This window comes from Uranotaenia lowii, chromosome 3 (assembly GCF_029784155.1).
Source record: "Uranotaenia lowii strain MFRU-FL chromosome 3, ASM2978415v1, whole genome shotgun sequence".
Lineage (NCBI taxonomy): Eukaryota > Metazoa > Arthropoda > Insecta > Diptera > Culicidae > Uranotaenia > Uranotaenia lowii.
Window position 1 is genome coordinate 30464639 of NC_073693.1, and position 17330 is coordinate 30481968.

Sequence of the window (17330 nt, forward strand, 5' to 3'; positions counted from 1 at the left end):
AGGCATTGAGAGCTCGAGTTGAAAGCTTCGCCAAGAGTTTGTTTCAATCTTAAATCAGAATCTTGCTTGTTTTAGCATTCAAGTTTGCTCTCTCATGCACAAAACCAAGATATTTATGCATGGAACTATAAGCATTAGCTATATAATTCGCTATTCACTTGTTTCATTGATATCATTGAATTGAATTTGAAATTGAATTGATTTATAATTTATAAATTGTAACGGCTAGTTAAAGAGCAAAAACGAGGTACTTTATAATTAGTCCTCAATATGTCAATTAAACACCAATACAAATTATTACAATCATAGAAAAACATACAAAAATGCCAGGTTGTCAAAAACGTACAAAATTCCAAAAACTTCAGAATATTAAAATGTCAAAGCACCAAAACTTTCATACGCAAGAAATGTAGAAATTGAAAAAGAAAATTCCTAGAATGATAGAAAACCACAAGACCAAGAAATTAAAAAGGAAAAAAACTTCAAAATAAGACAAATTTATGTCGGAAGTTACATCACTGCAAGAAAAATAATATCGAAAACGAAAACAAATAAACTTAGATTTTTTTTAAATGAAGCCAATGTTGGTTTTTTTTCAACTTAGTCAATTCTGACAAATTCATCCTTCATCAATTTTGTCAATTTAATATTTTTTTTTTATCTAATTATTTGATTTTGTCAATTTCGTCAATTTTGCCAATTTTATCAATTTATTAATGTCAAATTATACAAAAAAAAAATTTGCCCTAAAAATAACAAGTTTTATATGTTTTATGATGGTGGTACCAGGAAAGACATCGAAACCCGGATCAGAAAGGCCCGATTTGCGTTTGCGAGTCTCCGAAACATCTGGCGGTCACGCCAGATCTCTCTACGAACAAAAATCCGAATCTTCAACTCAAACGTCAAATCCGTTTTGCTGTACGGGTGCGAAACTTGGTGCACATATGCGGTGACGACGCGAAAACTGCAAGTATTTGTAAACCGCTGTCTGCGGAACATCATCCGCGCTTGGTGGCCTGGCAACTGGATCTCGAATGAGGAACTACATCGCCGGTGTCATCAAAGGGCGCTAGAAATCGAGATTCGGGAACGTAAGTGGAGATGGATTGGGCACACACTGCGAAAAGATGAAAACGAGATTTGCAGAGAGGCGCTTGACTGGAATCCAGAAGGTCATCGAAGAAGAGGCAGGCCCAGAAACTCGTGGCGGCGAAGCCTAGCCGCTGAAATCCGAACTGTCGACGAGAATCTTGACTGGGACCAGGTGAAGTCGCTGGCTCCGGATCGTCAACAGTGGAGGTCTTTTACCACGGCCCTATGCACCGAAGGATCGGCGCGGGATCATTAAGTAAGTAAGTAAGTATATGTTTTAGATGACAAGTCAGATAATAAGATATATTTGACCTCCAGCGTAAATTTTCAGAAAAAAATTCAAGGGCTGAATATTAAAAAAATGCAAAATGAAAATAAAAATGCTAGACAAGGCGAAAATGATAAAATGATGAAATCCTAAGAAAAAGTCAAAAAGACGGAATGTAAAAAAGACTTCAAAAAGCGATAAAATAATAAAAAAAAGTAAAATCAAATTACAAACAAACGTAAAATTACCACAACTGTTAAAAATTTACAAATTTAAAATGGTAATACTGGATAAACATTCAAAAACACAAACGACAAAAAGCAAAGGTCAACCATATATACATTACTTAAAACTTTTAATATCTCTTTAATATTCGATTTCGAAGTTTAGGAGCGACTTCCACATCGATTTTTCTCTTCTTTGAACGAATTTTTGATAGTTCACGCTATATTAAATGTTACAAAAGATTGCATTGCTGTTTAAACAAACGAACAGAATTAAGAGCAAAGCAATTCACATCTCTTTGTGCCACCCCGTCTTTCTTCCTCATCATGTGATCGATGATTGGGTAGCAATTCTTTTCTGTTTGTGTTATTATCCCCTTAAATGTACGTTTGTACTTGTTTTAATCCGCTCTTCAATCGTGGAGAAAGTTAACGAGGGATTGAAGAAAAAAGAAAGGTCACGAAATAGCTTGTTTCTTCTTCAAGACTACCAGAGACAAATGGAGCTAGAAAAGGGTTTGGTCTCGTTTGGTTCGAGTGAGAACCATTAGTTGGGCGACTGATTGAAATTGCAATCATTGTTGGTGCCAGCGCCAGTTTACAAACTTTTCGAGCTAGCCCTGGTGCTGCTTATCAGCATTCCTTATCTTCAATGAGGAGATTCGCGATTGCGGTGGTCATTTCAGTTCCACACAAGCATGCATGTTTTATGTCAAAGAAAAAAAAACTTACCAATCCGCTGTCCAACTGGGGTTGAAAATGGGTTCCCCCCTAGGGCACCGACGTTGAAGAACGAAGTCATTTCGGTTATTTTCTCTCGGAAATGATCAGTTGATTCTGGTTGCGTAGGTGGGACGTCAATTATAGCCACCAGAGTTGTGCCCAATCGATTTCGAAATCAATTTTTTCTGGCAGAGCACTTATGAGACTTTTCCTAGCACCTGATTTTATCAAACCCCAAACACCACCCCACAATTAAAGCCAGACGGAATACACCCGCGCACTTTTTTCACAGATGGAAGATAGATTTCCTACGTCGTAAATCCGTCGTCACTCGGACCTTATGGGAAATAGCGGCTCTAATCAGCTCTATAGGTTCAAATAGCCATGTACCTATAATATACACAATCTTCTGGCGACTTAATTTACACACATAGAAATGCTCGAGTGGGGAAGCCTTTTGCTTCAGCTTTCCACAACGTTCTGAATCAGATTCAAAGGGTAGCGCCAACACACAGATGAGGCGGAAAAAAATTGGGACTATTATGAATCATCCGTCATTATTTTTCACCCTGCGTTGCTGGTTCTCCACAACAAAAACCTCAGAGGCGACTTCCAACTGAGGAAAATCGCAATTTCTCGATTCCCCTTGATCAGCGCCCAACACTCACTTTGTCGCAATCGATTGCACAAAACCAGTTTTTAGTAAAACAAACAACACAGTATGCCCTTCTTATTCGAGTGGGGTATTTGGATGATGAAAATTAGCCAGTTTTACGCGAGAAAAACCACTAATGCATCTACTGCAGCAAAGGCAGAGATCGGATTACGCGACGATGCGTTGCGTTATTTTTTCGGGTCTGTTTTGACAGAAGGTGTTTTCTTTCTTTTTTTTCGACCCTTTTTCGAAAGAGCCCTGTCGGAAAGCGATGCTTACACGTAGAGAAAACTTAATCGAAAACTCCCGAGTATTTTTGTTACTTAAGCCCCCTTAAAGTATAGATAAAAAAAGAAAATCTTGTTATTTTTATTATATCAATTTCCTATAATATTTTAGCATTTTCGTAATTTTTGTTTTTTTTTAATTTTTCAGTTTTGTAATTTTTGTTATTTGTGTCATTTTTGTAATTTTTCCTAATCTTGTTTTATCATTTTTGTCATTTTAGTTATTTAAGTTACAAATTTTTGAAACTTTTGAAATATTTGCCAATTTTGTCATTTTTTTCATTTTTGTCATTTTTGTCATTTTTGTCATTTTTGTCATTTTTGTCATTTTTGTCATTTTTGTCATTTTTGTCATTTTTGTCATTTTTGTCATTTTTGTCATTTTTGTCATTTTTGTCATTTTTGTCATTTTTGTCATTTTTGTCATTTTTGTCATTTTTGTCATTTTTGTCATTTTTGTCATTTTTGTCATTTTTGTCATTTTTTTCATTTTTGTCATTTTTGTCATTTTTGTCATTTTTGTCATTTTTGTCATTTTTGTCATTTTTGTCATTTTTGTCATTTTTGTCATTTTTGTCATTTTTGTCATTTTTGTCATTTTTGTCATTTTTGTCATTTTTGTCATTTTTGTCATTTTTGTCATTTTTGTCATTTTTGTCATTTTTGTCATTTTTGTCATTTTTGTCATTTTTGTCATTTTTGTCATTTTTGTCATTTTTGTCATTTTTGTCATTTTTGTCATTTTTGTCATTTTTGTCATTTTTGTCATTTTTGTCATTTTTGTCATTTTTGTCATTTTTGTCATTTTTGTCATTTTTGTCATTTTTGTCATTTTTGTCATTTTTGTCATTTTTGTCATTTTTGTCATTTTTGTCATTTTTGTCATTTTTGTCATTTTTGTCATTTTTGTCATTTTTGTCATTTTTGTCATTTTTGTCATTTTTGTCATTTTTGTCATTTTTGTCATTTTTGTCATTTTTGTCATTTTTGTCATTTTTGTCATTTTTGTCATTTTTGTCATTTTTGTCATTTTTGTCATTTTTGTTATTTTTGTCATTTTTGTTATTTTTGTTATTTTTGTCATTTTTGTGATTTTTGTGATTTTTGTGATTTTTGTCGTTTTGGTCATTTTTGTCATTTTTGTCATTTTTGTCATTTTTGTCATTTTTGTCATTTTTGTCATTTATGTCATTTTTGTCATTTTTGTCATTTTTGTCATTTTTGTCATTTTTGTCATTTTTGTCATTTTTGTCATTTTTGTCATTTTTGTCATTTTTGTCATTTTTGTCATTTTTGTCATTTTTGTCATTTTTGTCATTTTTGTCATTTTTGTCATTTTTGTCATTTTTGTCATTTTTGTCATTTTTGTCATTTTTGTCATTTTTGTCATTTTTGTCATTTTTGTCATTTTTGTCATTTTTGTCATTTTTGTCATTTTTGTCATTTTTGTCATTTTTGTCATTTTTGTCATTTTTGTCATTTTTGTCATTTTTGTCATTTTTGTCATTTTTGTCATTTTTGTCATTTTTGTCATTTTTGTCATTTTTGTCATTTTTGTCATTTTTGTCATTTTTGTCATTTTTGTCATTTTTGTCATTTTTGTCATTTTTGTCATTTTTGTCATTTTTGTCATTTTTGTCATTTTTGTCATTTTTGTCATTTTTGTCATTTTTGTCATTTTTGTCATTTTTGTCATTTTTGTCATTTTTGTCATTTTTGTCATTTTTGTCATTTTTGTCATTTTTGTCATTTTTGTCATTTTTGTCATTTTTGTCATTTTTGTCATTTTTGTCATTTTTGTCATTTTTGTCATTTTTGTCATTTTTGTCATTTTTGTCATTTTTGTCATTTTTGTCATTTTTGTCATTATTGCCATTTTTGTAATTTTTGTCATTTTTGTCATTTTTGTCATTTTTGTCATTTTTGTCATTTTTGTCATTTTTGTCATTTTTGTCATTTTTGTAATTTTTGTCATTTTTGTAATTTTTGTTATTTTTGTCATTTTTGTCATTTTTGTCATTTTTTTTTTCATTTGTGTATTTTCTTGTAATTTTTGCTATTTAATCGTTTTGGAAATTTTTAGATTTCTTTAACTTTTATCCTTTAACCTTTTTGTCATTCAAGTTGTTTTTATCATGCAATTAATTTTTTTTCGCTTTTGTCATTTTTGTCGTGTTTATAATTTTTGTTATTATTTTGATCTTCAAGTTTTGTAGCTTTTCTGCATATTTTTTATTTTTTTTTATAAACAAATCAGAACGTTTTTAATTGATCGTTTTCTTCAGTGCAGTGAGATTTCAAACTTTCCAAAAACAAATTTCGCTCACGTTTTGGTTCTCTCTTCTCACTTTTCTGCGCCATCCTCGCTGAAGCTGTCATTTTTCTTCCGACAGCAAATTGCCATCAGTAGCGAGATTGTGTCGTGTGTGAGTTTTAGGTTTCGTATCGGAAATTTTCAGATATTTTATCCCGTTTTTAATTTTGATTTCAGCAGCAAACCCGGAATCCACCCAGCTAAGAGTATCTGAGAACGAACCACCCTCAAATGGCATCAGCTGTATCGAAAACCCCGATGCTCCGTGCGGCTGCCGTAAGTATTTGAGTGTCTTTTTAGTTTTTCTCGCACATCGCAATGCTAGCAAAAATGTTACGTAAATAGTTCCGTGCAAGTAAAATTTGGCTGAAAATGCCGTTTCGCGGCGGACTGTTTTGAATTTCTCTATTCCGTTTTCATTCGTTTCCGGTTTCCAGGCTCGTGGTTTTGCCGCCCATGCCCAGGCAGCATGCAAATCAGCTTCCGGTGACGCTCAAACTACGACTCTCCCCAACAAGCTGGTGGTTGCTTCCGCCGAACCGAATGCAGCCGTCGCCCGGGTTTCGATTGTTTTCCGGTGAGTGGGAGTTGGATTTTGGGGTGGTCTTTTATAGGATCTATTGTTTCTGGCAAAACAATTTAAAATATTTATCAATGTTAAAATTTCAAAATGGCTTATTTGCTAAATGTAAACAAATTCAATTCAGGAAATTTAAAACGGGTTATATTATGGATCTACCAGTAGAATAAAATCTGTAGCCGTACTAAAAAAAGAATCCACGTACTGCTCATTTCAGTATTTTTATAACAAACTTTTAACCGAGTTTCAGAGATATTTTCTACCGAGTACAGCAAAATATTATTCTGCGGGATATTGTTATTACTAACAAATTAGGGCCACAAATTTCAGAAGATATTTACGGACTAAACTTTTTAAAATTACACATGAACAAAAAATCTCTGAACAGCTACTAAATGAATAATCTTTTTCGTTTTTTCTTTTTTCTTAAACAGCGCTGGAGCCCGTAACGAAAAATCGGACAACAAGGGTGCATCCCATGTGCTGCGGGCCGCTGCCGGTTTGTCCACCAAGACGGCCAGCAACTTTGGCATCACCCGTAACTTGCAACAGGTCGGTGCTTCGTTGACTGCTACTTCGGATCGGGAAACCATCACTTACACCGTGACCGTAACCAAAGACGAGTTGGAAACGGGACTGAAGTTCCTGGAAGGTGCTGCCACCGGACAGGTCTTTAAGCCATGGGAGCTGGCCGATTTGAAGAAAATGATCCAGCAGGACATTGCTCGTGTTCCGATTGAGGTGCAGGCCACCGAAGCTTTGCACAAGGCAGCCTTCCACAAGGGACTTGGCAACTCAATCTTCTGTCCCAAGTACAACGCGGGCAAGCATTCGTCTGAAACCATGCAGCACTACTTCGCAACCCACTGCACTACCAACCGGGCTGCTGTAGCCGCTGTTGGTGTTGACCATCAAATTCTGGTGGGATTCGCCCAGAGTCTGCACCTGGAATCCGGAGCTGGACCGGAAGTCAAAGCGAATAACTTCAACAGCAGTGAAATCCGCCACGAACGCGGTGGAAACAAAGCCGTTGTTGCCATTGCCACTCATGGTTCCGGATGGAACAACTTGAAGGAATGCTTGGCTTTCCACGTGCTGCAGGGAGCTTGCGGCACTGGCCCGGTGACCAAGTACGGAGGCAATAATGGTCTCATTACCAAGCAGCTGGGAGGCGTTTCTTCCAGCACAATCTGCCCTAGCTATTCGGACAACGGATTGTTCGGAGTTGTCGTCGGAGGCGACGCCAGAGAAGTTGGCAAGTCGGTCGAAACCGCAGTCAAGGCATTGAAGGGACTGAATGTCAGCGATGCTGATGTTGCCCGCGGCAAGGCTGTTCTGCTCAGTTGGCTGATCGACTACGTGGAAACTCACTCCACGTTGGCTTTCGATTTGGGCGAGCAGGCCGCCGTTCTCGGACAGGTTTACAAGAAGGCCGACTTGATTGAGGCTGTCAACGGCGTTTCCACCAGCGATGTGCAAGCTGTAAGTTTGGACTATTTAAAACATTGTCAATCAAATCGAATTAATTTTTGTTTTTATCTTAATCAAGGCCGCCAAGAAAGCTGCCTCCGGCAAGTTGGCCATCGGAGCGGTCGGAAATCTGAGCAAGGTGCCGTACCTGTGCAACTTGAACTAAAGCGCGTTACCAGTAGCACTTGATGTATGTTAATTTTATCAATTGGAAGGTTAATGATGATGGGGAAAATTTCACTGCGATTGAAGTCAACTTTCTATTGTTTGATATGAACACCGCCAGAGGAAGCAAACGATTCTTCTTATAGTAAATTGTTTGGACAAATATCAGCCGTGTAGAAGAAAATGATACTGTTCAAGAGAATACAATAAACTATCATAATTCTTCGGACGAACTTATCTGTTTGGTTAGGCCCAGCAGTTTGAAGAATCCATAGATTTAAACTTCACTATTTTGCTTTGTTTTTTTGTGCAATGGCTGGTCGCCATCAGCAATGTTTCGTTTCAATTTTAGTATATGTCCAGATCGGTATAGTGATTATCACGAATCCGCCAGCAGACGTAGCAAAATGGACCATGCAATCCTGCCAGAGCTCTTACTGAAAGCCGTTTGAGGTTTTGGCCGGAATGATCAGGTAAGTAAATTTTTTGACTAAAAAAATCCCTGAAGTCCGATATTATAGGAATTGTTCTATGGGGCGCGTGATATATTAGATGGTAAAGAAAATTTCATTCGGATGAGCTTCAATGGGCTCTCGTTTTTCGGCTGAAATGCTTAGGAATTAGGTGAAGCTACTCCCATCACTTTAAGTGTTTTATATAACTGGTATGAAGGCTCACAACACAACAGACTGGTATGAAGGAATTAAATTCGAACAACCCTCATATCCGTTCGAAAAGATTCAGGCGTCAGGATGTATCTTATCAAAGAGGTTCGAAAAAGCGCACTCTCTGGAGCCACGATTAGATTTCTGTGTTTCGGAAATAGACCCTTAAGGTCAAGCACCGCAAGATCTGTCAGCGCCGACCGAATATGTCTCATGAAAATTTAAGAAATTGTAAACACATAGTGCTAATTTGAACAGTTATGAAGTCTGTTCAAACTTATCTTTTGATGGTTGTGCAATCGAAAGAGTACGTCCAGTCAAATACCTAAGACGAGTACAAATCGATAAAAAGCTGAATTTTGCTGATATGCTGAAAACGTTGTTGTTTAAGCAGAGGATTGCGTACAACAGTTAATTTCCATAAACAAAATAGAGCACGGAATGTTACTATTTCATGATGGTCTGCAGTACCGAATCGATTTTATATCCTCAGTTACAATGCTAGGAGAGTTTAAGATTTTAGATCACCAAACACGAAAAAAAAGACCGAACGAACTATTTTCTACAACGGATTGAACATGTATAATGATCTATCGATGAGTTACAACTTCAATGTTTATAAGATACTGACAATACAATATGACCAACAGAGAATTTGATACAAGGACTTATCCTAAAAAGGATAATATCAATGTGACGAAGATTTGACGAAACATCTGATAGAAAATTGTACGGCGATACGCGCGAGCGCGGAAGTAAGTATAAATAATGTTAACAAGATTATCCAAAAGATGAATTGTCATAAGTGGAAGCAAGAATCCAAAAGCGCCCCTGGGACCTTCCAAAAATCAGACTTCGGTGAGCAGTTGCCGGCCAGAAACTACACCCTTAACCGTGCCTGACCTGTGTTTTGATTCGGAAGGGAAGAGAAATAACGGAGAAAAAAGATAATCAGTCAAATTCTACTAATTGGGAATGCTGACAAGTTACCAAGGTTTTGAACGTCGTATGACACCTCGATCCAAAAAGCAACGTGATATTTTAAACGGTGCGGTTCAAGTATGTGTAAGAGCCTTCCTTGAAGTTGTATCTTCGGGTGGTTTCGAAAAGCCTTTAACAGATGTCTATTTCGAAGTTCTGGCTTAGTCAGAAATTTCGATTCGTTCTCGAGTCCCTAATATTATATTGCGCCAGAAACTTAAGTTTTTCTAAATAAATAATTTGGATATGTCAGACATGTTAGTATAATAATATGTATGTATTTAACATAAGCTGATATATAAATTTTATCGCTCTTTACTGTAAGAAATACAAAGAAAAGAACGTACATTACAACGATACAATAGTATGGATAATTATTTGATTATTTTAGAGCAAATATGTTTGCATTTAGTCTACTCTTAGTTTTATATTGTTTAACATTATCTTTTTTAAAAGTAGTATATCCATTATCGTTCTAGTTATTCTTTTTGCCATATTCTTTAAAGTAGATATACAATAGAAAGTTCATTAGTAAACAGAAATAAAAGCCAGATAGATGAGCGAGCGCAGCCACTCCCCCTTCCCCTCACATCAACCGACCGGGCCCTGTCCGATACGAACTTTGGATCAGGAATCCCAGCACCGTTAGCTAGAGGATGGCCACCACGATTATTGCCACGGCCAGGGCTCCAATGATGGTCCAGTAGCCCCAGGTCGAGTCCTGCACCGTCACCACTCCGATTTGGCGCGTTTCCCGATTCAACCGCGCATCGGTCGTTTCCATCGTGTCGGCCAGATCGTCGAGAATTTCTAAAGAAAATCAGTTATTTAGGTAATCATCAACGATTGAATAAGAAGATATTTTCACCATTATGTCTATCAACCTCCTCGCCAATCTGAGAAGCGAGAACTTTCTGCCGGGAAATGACCTTCGAGAGCGCTTCCAGCCCTTGGTTTTGGTCCTCCAAGATGCGCGTTTGCTGGGATCGTAAATCCTGTACGGTGTAGCTGGACTCTGGCCGAATAAGTGCCGGATCGTCATCGTCATCATCGAACAGACGTTGATTGGCTCCGCCAAACAAACTAGCCCGATCTGCGGAGGCTTCTACGGCGCTAAACTGTCGCTGCAGTTGAACCAGTTTCGATTGAAGTGCCTCCACTTGGCGCTGTCGACGTTCCGCCTCTGCTGCAGTCAGTGACCCCGATATGTAGGACAGTTTTTTGTTCAGCTGTTCCAGCTCCGAGGAAAACTGCTTCAGCCGAACCCGAGCCTGACCGGAAATGGATGAGTACTCACGGGACAGGTGCGCCTCTCGATTGCGGGCCACCAGCTGCGACTGGATTTCATTGCTCAAACGCTCACAGGCATCCAAATCGCTGAGCCTGTGCAAATTCGTAACCAAGTGCGAATTGATTGGTTTAATTAAATGTCAAGGTTCCTTGACTGCTGAAATTTACTTACCAGGGGTCACCATCGATGTTGATCAGGGCCATGGTCACGAATCGAGGGGCTCCGAAAATGCAGCACCACACTAATTACGACGTAACTGCTAAGATACGGGTGTGTAATGTACTATTTTTTTTATAACCGTTCTTTATTTGCTGGAAATTGTTGATAAGGAATCAAGACAAGCTGGGGATGTAAAGCTGAAAAACAAGAACCCACCGTGTAATGACATCTTTTTTCAATTCCCTTTTGCTGCTGATTTTCGTTCTTCGATTTGCTATAATGAGTAAGTTTAATGAGGGTTCAAATATATATATATACACGGAAACGAATATGGTTATGGTAAAAACAGGATTTTTCACCCAAAAAAAATTAATATCGCTATTGAAAACTTAAAATACAATTTAATTCAGAATGACGATTTTTAACTCACCTTCGGATTGGTACTACAAGACTTACCCACACGTACATTTTAGAACGCAAATCAACACCCGTAAGCAAGTTCTGTGGCGTCCAGGTGACGTTCAACGTATTTTAGTAAACTGCAAAGGATATAAAAACTCTCGTATCAAACATTGAACTCAAGGAAGTAAAGCTGAAATACTTCAATACAACAAAAACCGTGAGTCAGTTGTTCCAGAATATAACATTCATGTATTATATTTTAAAAAGACAAGACATACACTGTCTTGGCTCTGAGTATCTAAAACACTTAATGAAAATCACCATGTCAAGACACGAATGACGCCAGTGTTAGTTTTATGTATCTGGTCTGATCAGATTCAAAATCTTATTAATTTGTTTATTTTAGTTGAAAATTTTCGGTCGATTCATCATCCTTACGCCCTGTGGAAAAATCGGAACAAATTTTCCGAAAGTGCGTTCAATGTGTTTACCATAAAGATTGCGTTCAATGAGTTTTCGATTCTCATCTGTCATCATCGAATTTCTCATTCCACCGTCATTCGTCCTCCCCCGCATTCCTGCACTCTTCAAAACCTCATCCCGCGTGCACGGAGATAGGACGGAGAAATCTTGCAAAACGTTCAGAAAATCCCCCCGACCGAACGCATTCGAGTACGGAACGTCTTCTTCGTCAGTCGCAGCCAGTTGGAGTTTGGTGGGTGTTTTTTTCGCGTACCGTGATTCTTTGTCATCTCCTGTCTGTGTCCGTATGTTGGGTCGATTTGCTAACGGTACTGCTGCGCTGTTAAAGCAAATTAACACGTTCTGTACGTCCGCATTACAGGTTGAATCTCCGTATTGATCACTGTGGCTAACAGGTGAAAGTGCTGCCTGGGATAACAGTTTCCATCTGGTAGCAGCAGCAGGAAAACAGATTGATTTCCCAATTTGTTATGTGCCTTGCGCGTAGGTAGAGTCTCATAAAAAGCACAAGAAAAAATGGTTAAAGTGCAGTGAAAAAAACTAGGGTTCGACATACGGAAGTACGAATGGCTGGTTGGTTGCTAGTTAAAACGTGAAAAACAACAAGAATGGTTTTAATTTGGGTAAGGGTTTGTGCAATAAGTAGGTTTTTTTTCTGGTCATGGTTGGATGTTCCGTCCATTGTGTACATATTGATAAAAAAAGATACTGTGCAGGAAAAATGTCTACCGTGTCGTCGCCTGCTAGTACCTACATGAAAAAAGTGTGGGGTGATTGGTTTTCGTCCAGCTGTGGAAAAATTGTGACTACGGGTTAAAATTTGCGGGGGGAAGGGAATTATTCAACACATTTCACAGCAACATATCCACCCTGTGAGAAGGATACACTTTTGACAGCGTTCCCCGTTCACTTCTGGTTCATGGTGGTGACTTCATTGGGCTTCCGAAAAGCTTACAAAATCAATAATAAGCAAGGATATACGATGTGGGATTGTGGAGGAATTTTTACGCAAAATTCAAGACCATATTGGCTGTTCCAGATGGTGGTGTGATGATTGCCAAGGGGTTGCCATGGCCCGTTGGGAAGCAGGAAGTTAATAGATCCACGATTATTGCTTGCCGCGACTACGGAACCCGAAAAAACGCCAGGCAAGTATACTTAACTTTTTTTTTCAATTATCATTTCTATAAAATGTTTTTTTTTTTAAATTCTACATTAACATTCCCTGTTGAAAGACATGAGCGAATAAGAATGGTTAAATTTGGGAGCTGTGGAAGAAACCGATTTCGCCCATGTTGTGGGTGCAAACTGATCCTCCGAGCCTAGAAAAGGAAGCCCAACTTTTTCTGGTCCTTGCGTGGTTTTCTCTTTGATCATAAAAAAAATTTAAGCTTTTTCGATGTGGTACAGATCATCGAAGATCTGGAATTGTGTCCAGCATTTTGTTCAACCTAGAATAGCATGTCTATATGATATAGAATAGCATGTCTATATGATATACACACAAAATTTCCGAGGCCGGAATTTAGCAAAATTTTGCTCAAATTTGACCAGCTAGAAATATAGCAATCAATTTAGCAATATTTTTCTGCTAGAATTTTAGCAAACAAGGGAAAAAATAAGCCGCCGGAATATTTCACTAAAATTTTAGCAAAAACCGGTGAAAAATACCGTGCAGAATTTGAACCTACAAAATTTATTTTTTTTTCTCGGAAACACAGGGAGGGTATCAGATTACCAATAATATACACAAATTTTTTCACCTTCATAAATTTATTTTTATTCTTTCTAAATGTAACCATCACTTAACACTAGAAAGACCGCACCAGTCAAAATGACTGGTGGGACACTTTGTTTGTTGAATATCTTTTCAACACTATGCTCTAAAAATTCGCAAAAAATACGACTTTTCATGAATTTTGAATCTCTACAAAACTGTGTATTTTACGGATAGTCTGAGTTCTGTTCAAGCAATTCACTCCATAAAACCGGGAAAGCACTCGCCATACTTCTTCGAGAAGATACGGGATAGTTTGAGTGCTTTATCAAAACGTCGCTTTACCATCACCTTTGTTTGGGTTCCCTCTCATTGCTCGATAGAGGGTAATGAGAAGGCAGACTCTCTGGCAAAGGTGGGGGCGATGGAAGGCGACACGTATCAGCGTGAAATCGCCTTCAACGAATTTTACTTTTTAGTTCGAAGAAACTCTCTTGTCAACTGGCAACGCAAATGGGACGAGGATGAGGATGGTCGGTGGCTGCACTCGATTATCCCAAGGGTAAGCCTTAAACCATGGTTTAATAGATTGGACCTGAGTCGGGATTTTATTCGTATATTTTCCCGTCTCATGTCCAATCATTGTTCCTTAGACGCGGTACTCTATCGTTTTGATATTGCTGGCAGCAATTTGTGTAGTTGCGGCCAAGGTTACCACGACATCGAGCATATTGTTTGGTCGTGCGAGGTCCATCTTGTCGCTAGAACGAATTTCATAGACTCCCTTCGGGCCCGAGGAAAACCACCCTATGTTCCAGTGAGAGATGTGCTGGCAGTGATAGACTTGGACTACATGTTCGAAATATATCTTTTCCTTAAAGCTATTGATCTTCGTCTATAATTCTTTTTATTTTCATATTTCCCTATCTATTTTCTTTTCTTTAAAAAAAAGTGAACTAGAAGTAAGCAAACTATTGTAAAAAAAAAACAAAAAGAGTTTGGCTCCTTAAAGCCTAAAGGTATGAGCCGTTTCAAATAAAGAATTAACAAAAAAAAAAAAAAAAAAAACTGTGTATTTTTTATTTAGCTCTTTTAATAAGCGGGAAAAATTTCGCCATGGACACTCGGACCGTGACCAGTCAAAATGACTGGTAAAATTCACAAACCTATAACTCAAACAAGATAATTTTTTTTCGCTTGCTTTTGGTTTTATTTGCAATCTACATTCAAGACAAAGAGCCTTAGTTGATTTTTGGTGGGCAGGAGTGTGTCATTAGCTATGAAATTATTGATTTTCGATGCGAAGTCATGGAAATTTGTAGAAAAAGTTCTCGGATCGACCGCTGTGAGGCATTTCAAGCACTTGACTCCCAATTTTTTTGGTCTGTTTTGTTGCTCAACTATAATTGAACTTTCTGTCAAAATTTGGCGAAATTTCATCAAGATTTGTAAAAGTTATGTTAGTTTTAATACATGTCCATTCGAGTAATCGAGTAATTTTAGGTGATAAATATGTTTTATACTTAACTAGTATGAGTAAAATAATTATGAATTGTGTACTTATTTATTCAAATTTGAAGTCCTTATGTCTATGAAACTGAACAATTTAAATGATTTTTTTATATTTGATTATTCTTCATACGTTGGTTATCCACCATGGGTGCACGGATTCACCGCAGTTTCTGCCCAAGTATGTATTCACATGCATTCTTAGATTATTAGGTTCGACAAATTTCCAATTCAAGTTCCCTTACAGGTATTCCGGCACCCGTGTATAAAGCTGGCAACTGATTGAACATTCTTATTATAAGAGTAAACACATCTTACCTGTCGGCAACTTACGGGGTTTGAACCCTAGAGTTTTCTTGCCGATACCGGGAATCGAACCCAGTACACCTGGCATACCTAGACTAGACTCACGCCAGTCTATCTGATAGACCACATCGGATGCGGATATTTCAACATGGGTGCACGGAATGGCTGTAAATTCGCCGTTGTTAATTATATAGAAATAAATAGTTTTCAACTTGCTTCAGAACACAAAATATTTTTGAGTTAGATATGATAGGCATTTGAAATGCAACATTAGTCAATCGAAAAACTTTTAAGGAAAAACAAATCAATTTGACCATGTTGATTCATTATTTTTATTTCCACTGTTTTCCGTCGCACGACATAACTTGATGCATATAATTCCTGAAATTCACTCGATCCATGGTAACCGTTTTCCAATTTCTTGGATGTTGATCAGATCTTATCAGATAAATATACGATGGCAAAAACCTGTTTTTTAATAATAAATAAATAAATTTATTCTTTCAAGATAAATTTGAAATATTTCTTTTCCAGGAATGAAAAACGGAGCTTAAAATAAAAATCGTTATTTAAATAAATATGTCTCAACATGAAAGACATGATTTCGACTTTGGTTTAGTTAAGATTTGTAATAATGCTTTTTAAAAAATTGCAAAAAGTCCGATATTTGATTAAAACGCGGTGAATCCGAGCACCCATAGTGAAAAACCATGTATATAACACAAATTTTCATTTGAATCTTTAAAAGTCTTTATTCTTTACCTTTAACATGCAAAAAAATTGATTTTGGATGAATGGCGGTGAATCCGTGCACCCATGGTAACTTGCTCTACTTATATAAAAAATATGCTTCAAAACCTACAATATTAGGTATAATTTATATGCATCGGGCTGAAAAACTTCAGAGCGATGGATGCTAGAAAATATCTACTAAAACAAAACTGAAGTGAAACCTTGCACCCATGGTCAATAACCATAGCCATCTAATATGTTTTTATTATTAGATTGATAATGTGTTTTAATTTTTTGATAATTATTTGACATATTCATTTTATGACATACACGCATTCGTCAACTATGCCAAACTGAGGTGATTCCGGGCACCCATGGTGAAAAAATATTTCAATTTTATAACAAAAATGTTATCGAATTAATAACAAAATAATTTCAAAAGAAAAAATTTAAAAATATTTTGATAGAAAAAATTTCCCCTTTACCAGTCATTTTGACTGGTCACGGTCCGAATAGGTATATTCAATTTGCCGGTCCTTCTAGTGTTAACAACACTTTGTCACTTCTATTTTTAAAACTTTTCTACTGTGGGTGGACCGGGTTACTCCAGATGTGAAATTCTAACGTCGATTTCCGGATTTTCCTATTGGCCGCGAAAGTTCCGTTCCGCCAGGACTTGACAATCGTCTCGGACATCCATCTGCTTCCAGATTTATTCTTACCTGCTTGCTTTCATTGTCGAATCGGCCACCATTTCGTTGTCCACTTCATCAAAGGCTCCGACGGAATTGATTTTTTTAAGAACACTGGTTGTTTTTCTAGCGGCGGCAAATACGACTGCCACCAAAAAAGAAAGCGGCCAATAAAATTAGTTTTTACTAAAATCAAGCAAAATCCGCTTTTTCCTATCGTGTTAGTAAAACGAACTCAATTACTAATCGAAAGTAATCGACTACTTTTGCTAAGTTGAGGCCCAGAAATTTTGTGTGTAGAATAGCATGTCTATATGATATAGAATAGCATGTCTATATGATATAGAATAGCATGTCTATATCATATAGGCATGCTATTCTAGGTTGAACAACATGCTGGACACAATTCCAGATCCTTGATGATCTGTACACAGTAGACTGCCCCAAATTTGTATGGGAAATTCAAAACCTGTGAAATGTTATACGCTGCAGGCTAAAATTGATCCTAGGCCTAGTACTAGATCTCATGTCAAATTTGGGCCAGATCGGATCACGGGAAGGGGTCGCTCAACGAGCCTCAAGTTTGTATGGGATTTTGAGACATTTTGTTCG

General features: G+C 37.1%; 4 protein-coding genes across 18 annotated transcripts in view; 2 read left to right on the forward strand and 2 right to left on the reverse strand.

Annotated features, from left to right (window-relative positions):
• LOC129751548 (target of Myb1 membrane trafficking protein) overlaps nucleotides 1–3164 on the reverse strand; it is a 30414-nt gene extending 27250 nt beyond the window's left edge. For all 3 annotated transcript variants that reach the window (XM_055747105.1, XM_055747106.1, XM_055747104.1), the window contains exon 1: nucleotides 2320–3164. In XM_055747105.1, the coding sequence (XP_055603080.1) occupies nucleotides 2320–2389 (70 nt within the window). In that variant the 5' untranslated portion in view covers nucleotides 2390–3164. The remainder of the gene's footprint in view (nucleotides 1–2319) is intronic.
• A 2455-nt stretch (nucleotides 3165–5619) lies between these two features.
• LOC129754291 (cytochrome b-c1 complex subunit 2, mitochondrial) lies at nucleotides 5620–8014 on the forward strand. 2 transcript variants are annotated; one of them, XM_055750256.1, is made up of 5 exons: nucleotides 5620–5678; nucleotides 5747–5842; nucleotides 6004–6143; nucleotides 6581–7628; nucleotides 7696–8014. In XM_055750256.1, exons 2-5 carry the CDS (start codon nucleotides 5798–5800, stop codon nucleotides 7780–7782), a joined length of 1320 nt encoding a protein of 439 aa, XP_055606231.1. In that variant the 5' UTR covers nucleotides 5620–5678; nucleotides 5747–5797; the 3' UTR covers nucleotides 7783–8014. The 2 variants fall into 2 exon arrangements, with proteins under 2 accessions (XP_055606231.1, XP_055606230.1); XM_055750255.1 differs by having other exon boundaries at nucleotides 5622–5678; nucleotides 5744–5842.
• Nucleotides 8015–9685: 1671 nt separating this feature from the next.
• Nucleotides 9686–11112, reverse strand: LOC129755615 (syntaxin-8). The gene is made up of 4 exons (XM_055752200.1): nucleotides 11094–11112; nucleotides 10890–11029; nucleotides 10296–10810; nucleotides 9686–10237 (listed from the first exon to the last, which is right to left on the reverse strand). The coding sequence occupies exons 2-4, from the start codon at nucleotides 10919–10921 to the stop codon at nucleotides 10077–10079; spliced, it is 708 nt and encodes a 235-aa protein (XP_055608175.1). The 5' UTR covers nucleotides 10922–11029; nucleotides 11094–11112; the 3' UTR covers nucleotides 9686–10076.
• Nucleotides 11113–11873: 761 nt separating this feature from the next.
• Nucleotides 11874–17330, forward strand: part of LOC129757849 (transmembrane protein 184B) — a 92181-nt gene continuing 86724 nt past the window's right edge. For 3 of the 12 annotated variants that reach the window (XM_055755178.1, XM_055755181.1, XM_055755188.1), the window contains exon 1: nucleotides 11939–12249. The gene's annotated coding sequence lies outside the window, so the exon portion shown is untranslated. Of the gene's footprint in view, nucleotides 12386–17330 lie in introns of all 12 variants that reach the window. The other 9 variants (XM_055755183.1, XM_055755187.1, XM_055755179.1 and 6 more) reach the window with 9 other exon arrangements.

Bases quoted from the DNA above. Each gene is read 5' to 3' on its own strand.
- LOC129754291 (XM_055750256.1), top strand. From the start codon at position 5,798: ATGGCATCAGCTGTATCGAAAACCCCGATGCTCCGTGCGGCTGCC. The intron at 6,144-6,580 runs GTGAGTGGGAGT...TTTCTTAAACAG, and splicing joins CGGGTTTCGATTGTTTTCCG to CGCTGGAGCCCGTAACGAAA. The intron at 7,629-7,695 runs GTAAGTTTGGAC...ATCTTAATCAAG, and splicing joins CCACCAGCGATGTGCAAGCT to GCCGCCAAGAAAGCTGCCTC.
- LOC129755615 (XM_055752200.1), bottom strand. From the start codon at position 10,921: ATGGCCCTGATCAACATCGATGGTGACCCCTG. The intron at 10,811-10,889 runs GTAAGTAAATTT...GAATTTGCACAG, and splicing joins AACATCGATGGTGACCCCTG to GCTCAGCGATTTGGATGCCT. The intron at 10,238-10,295 runs GTGAAAATATCT...GATTTTCTTTAG, and splicing joins GGAGGTTGATAGACATAATG to AAATTCTCGACGATCTGGCC.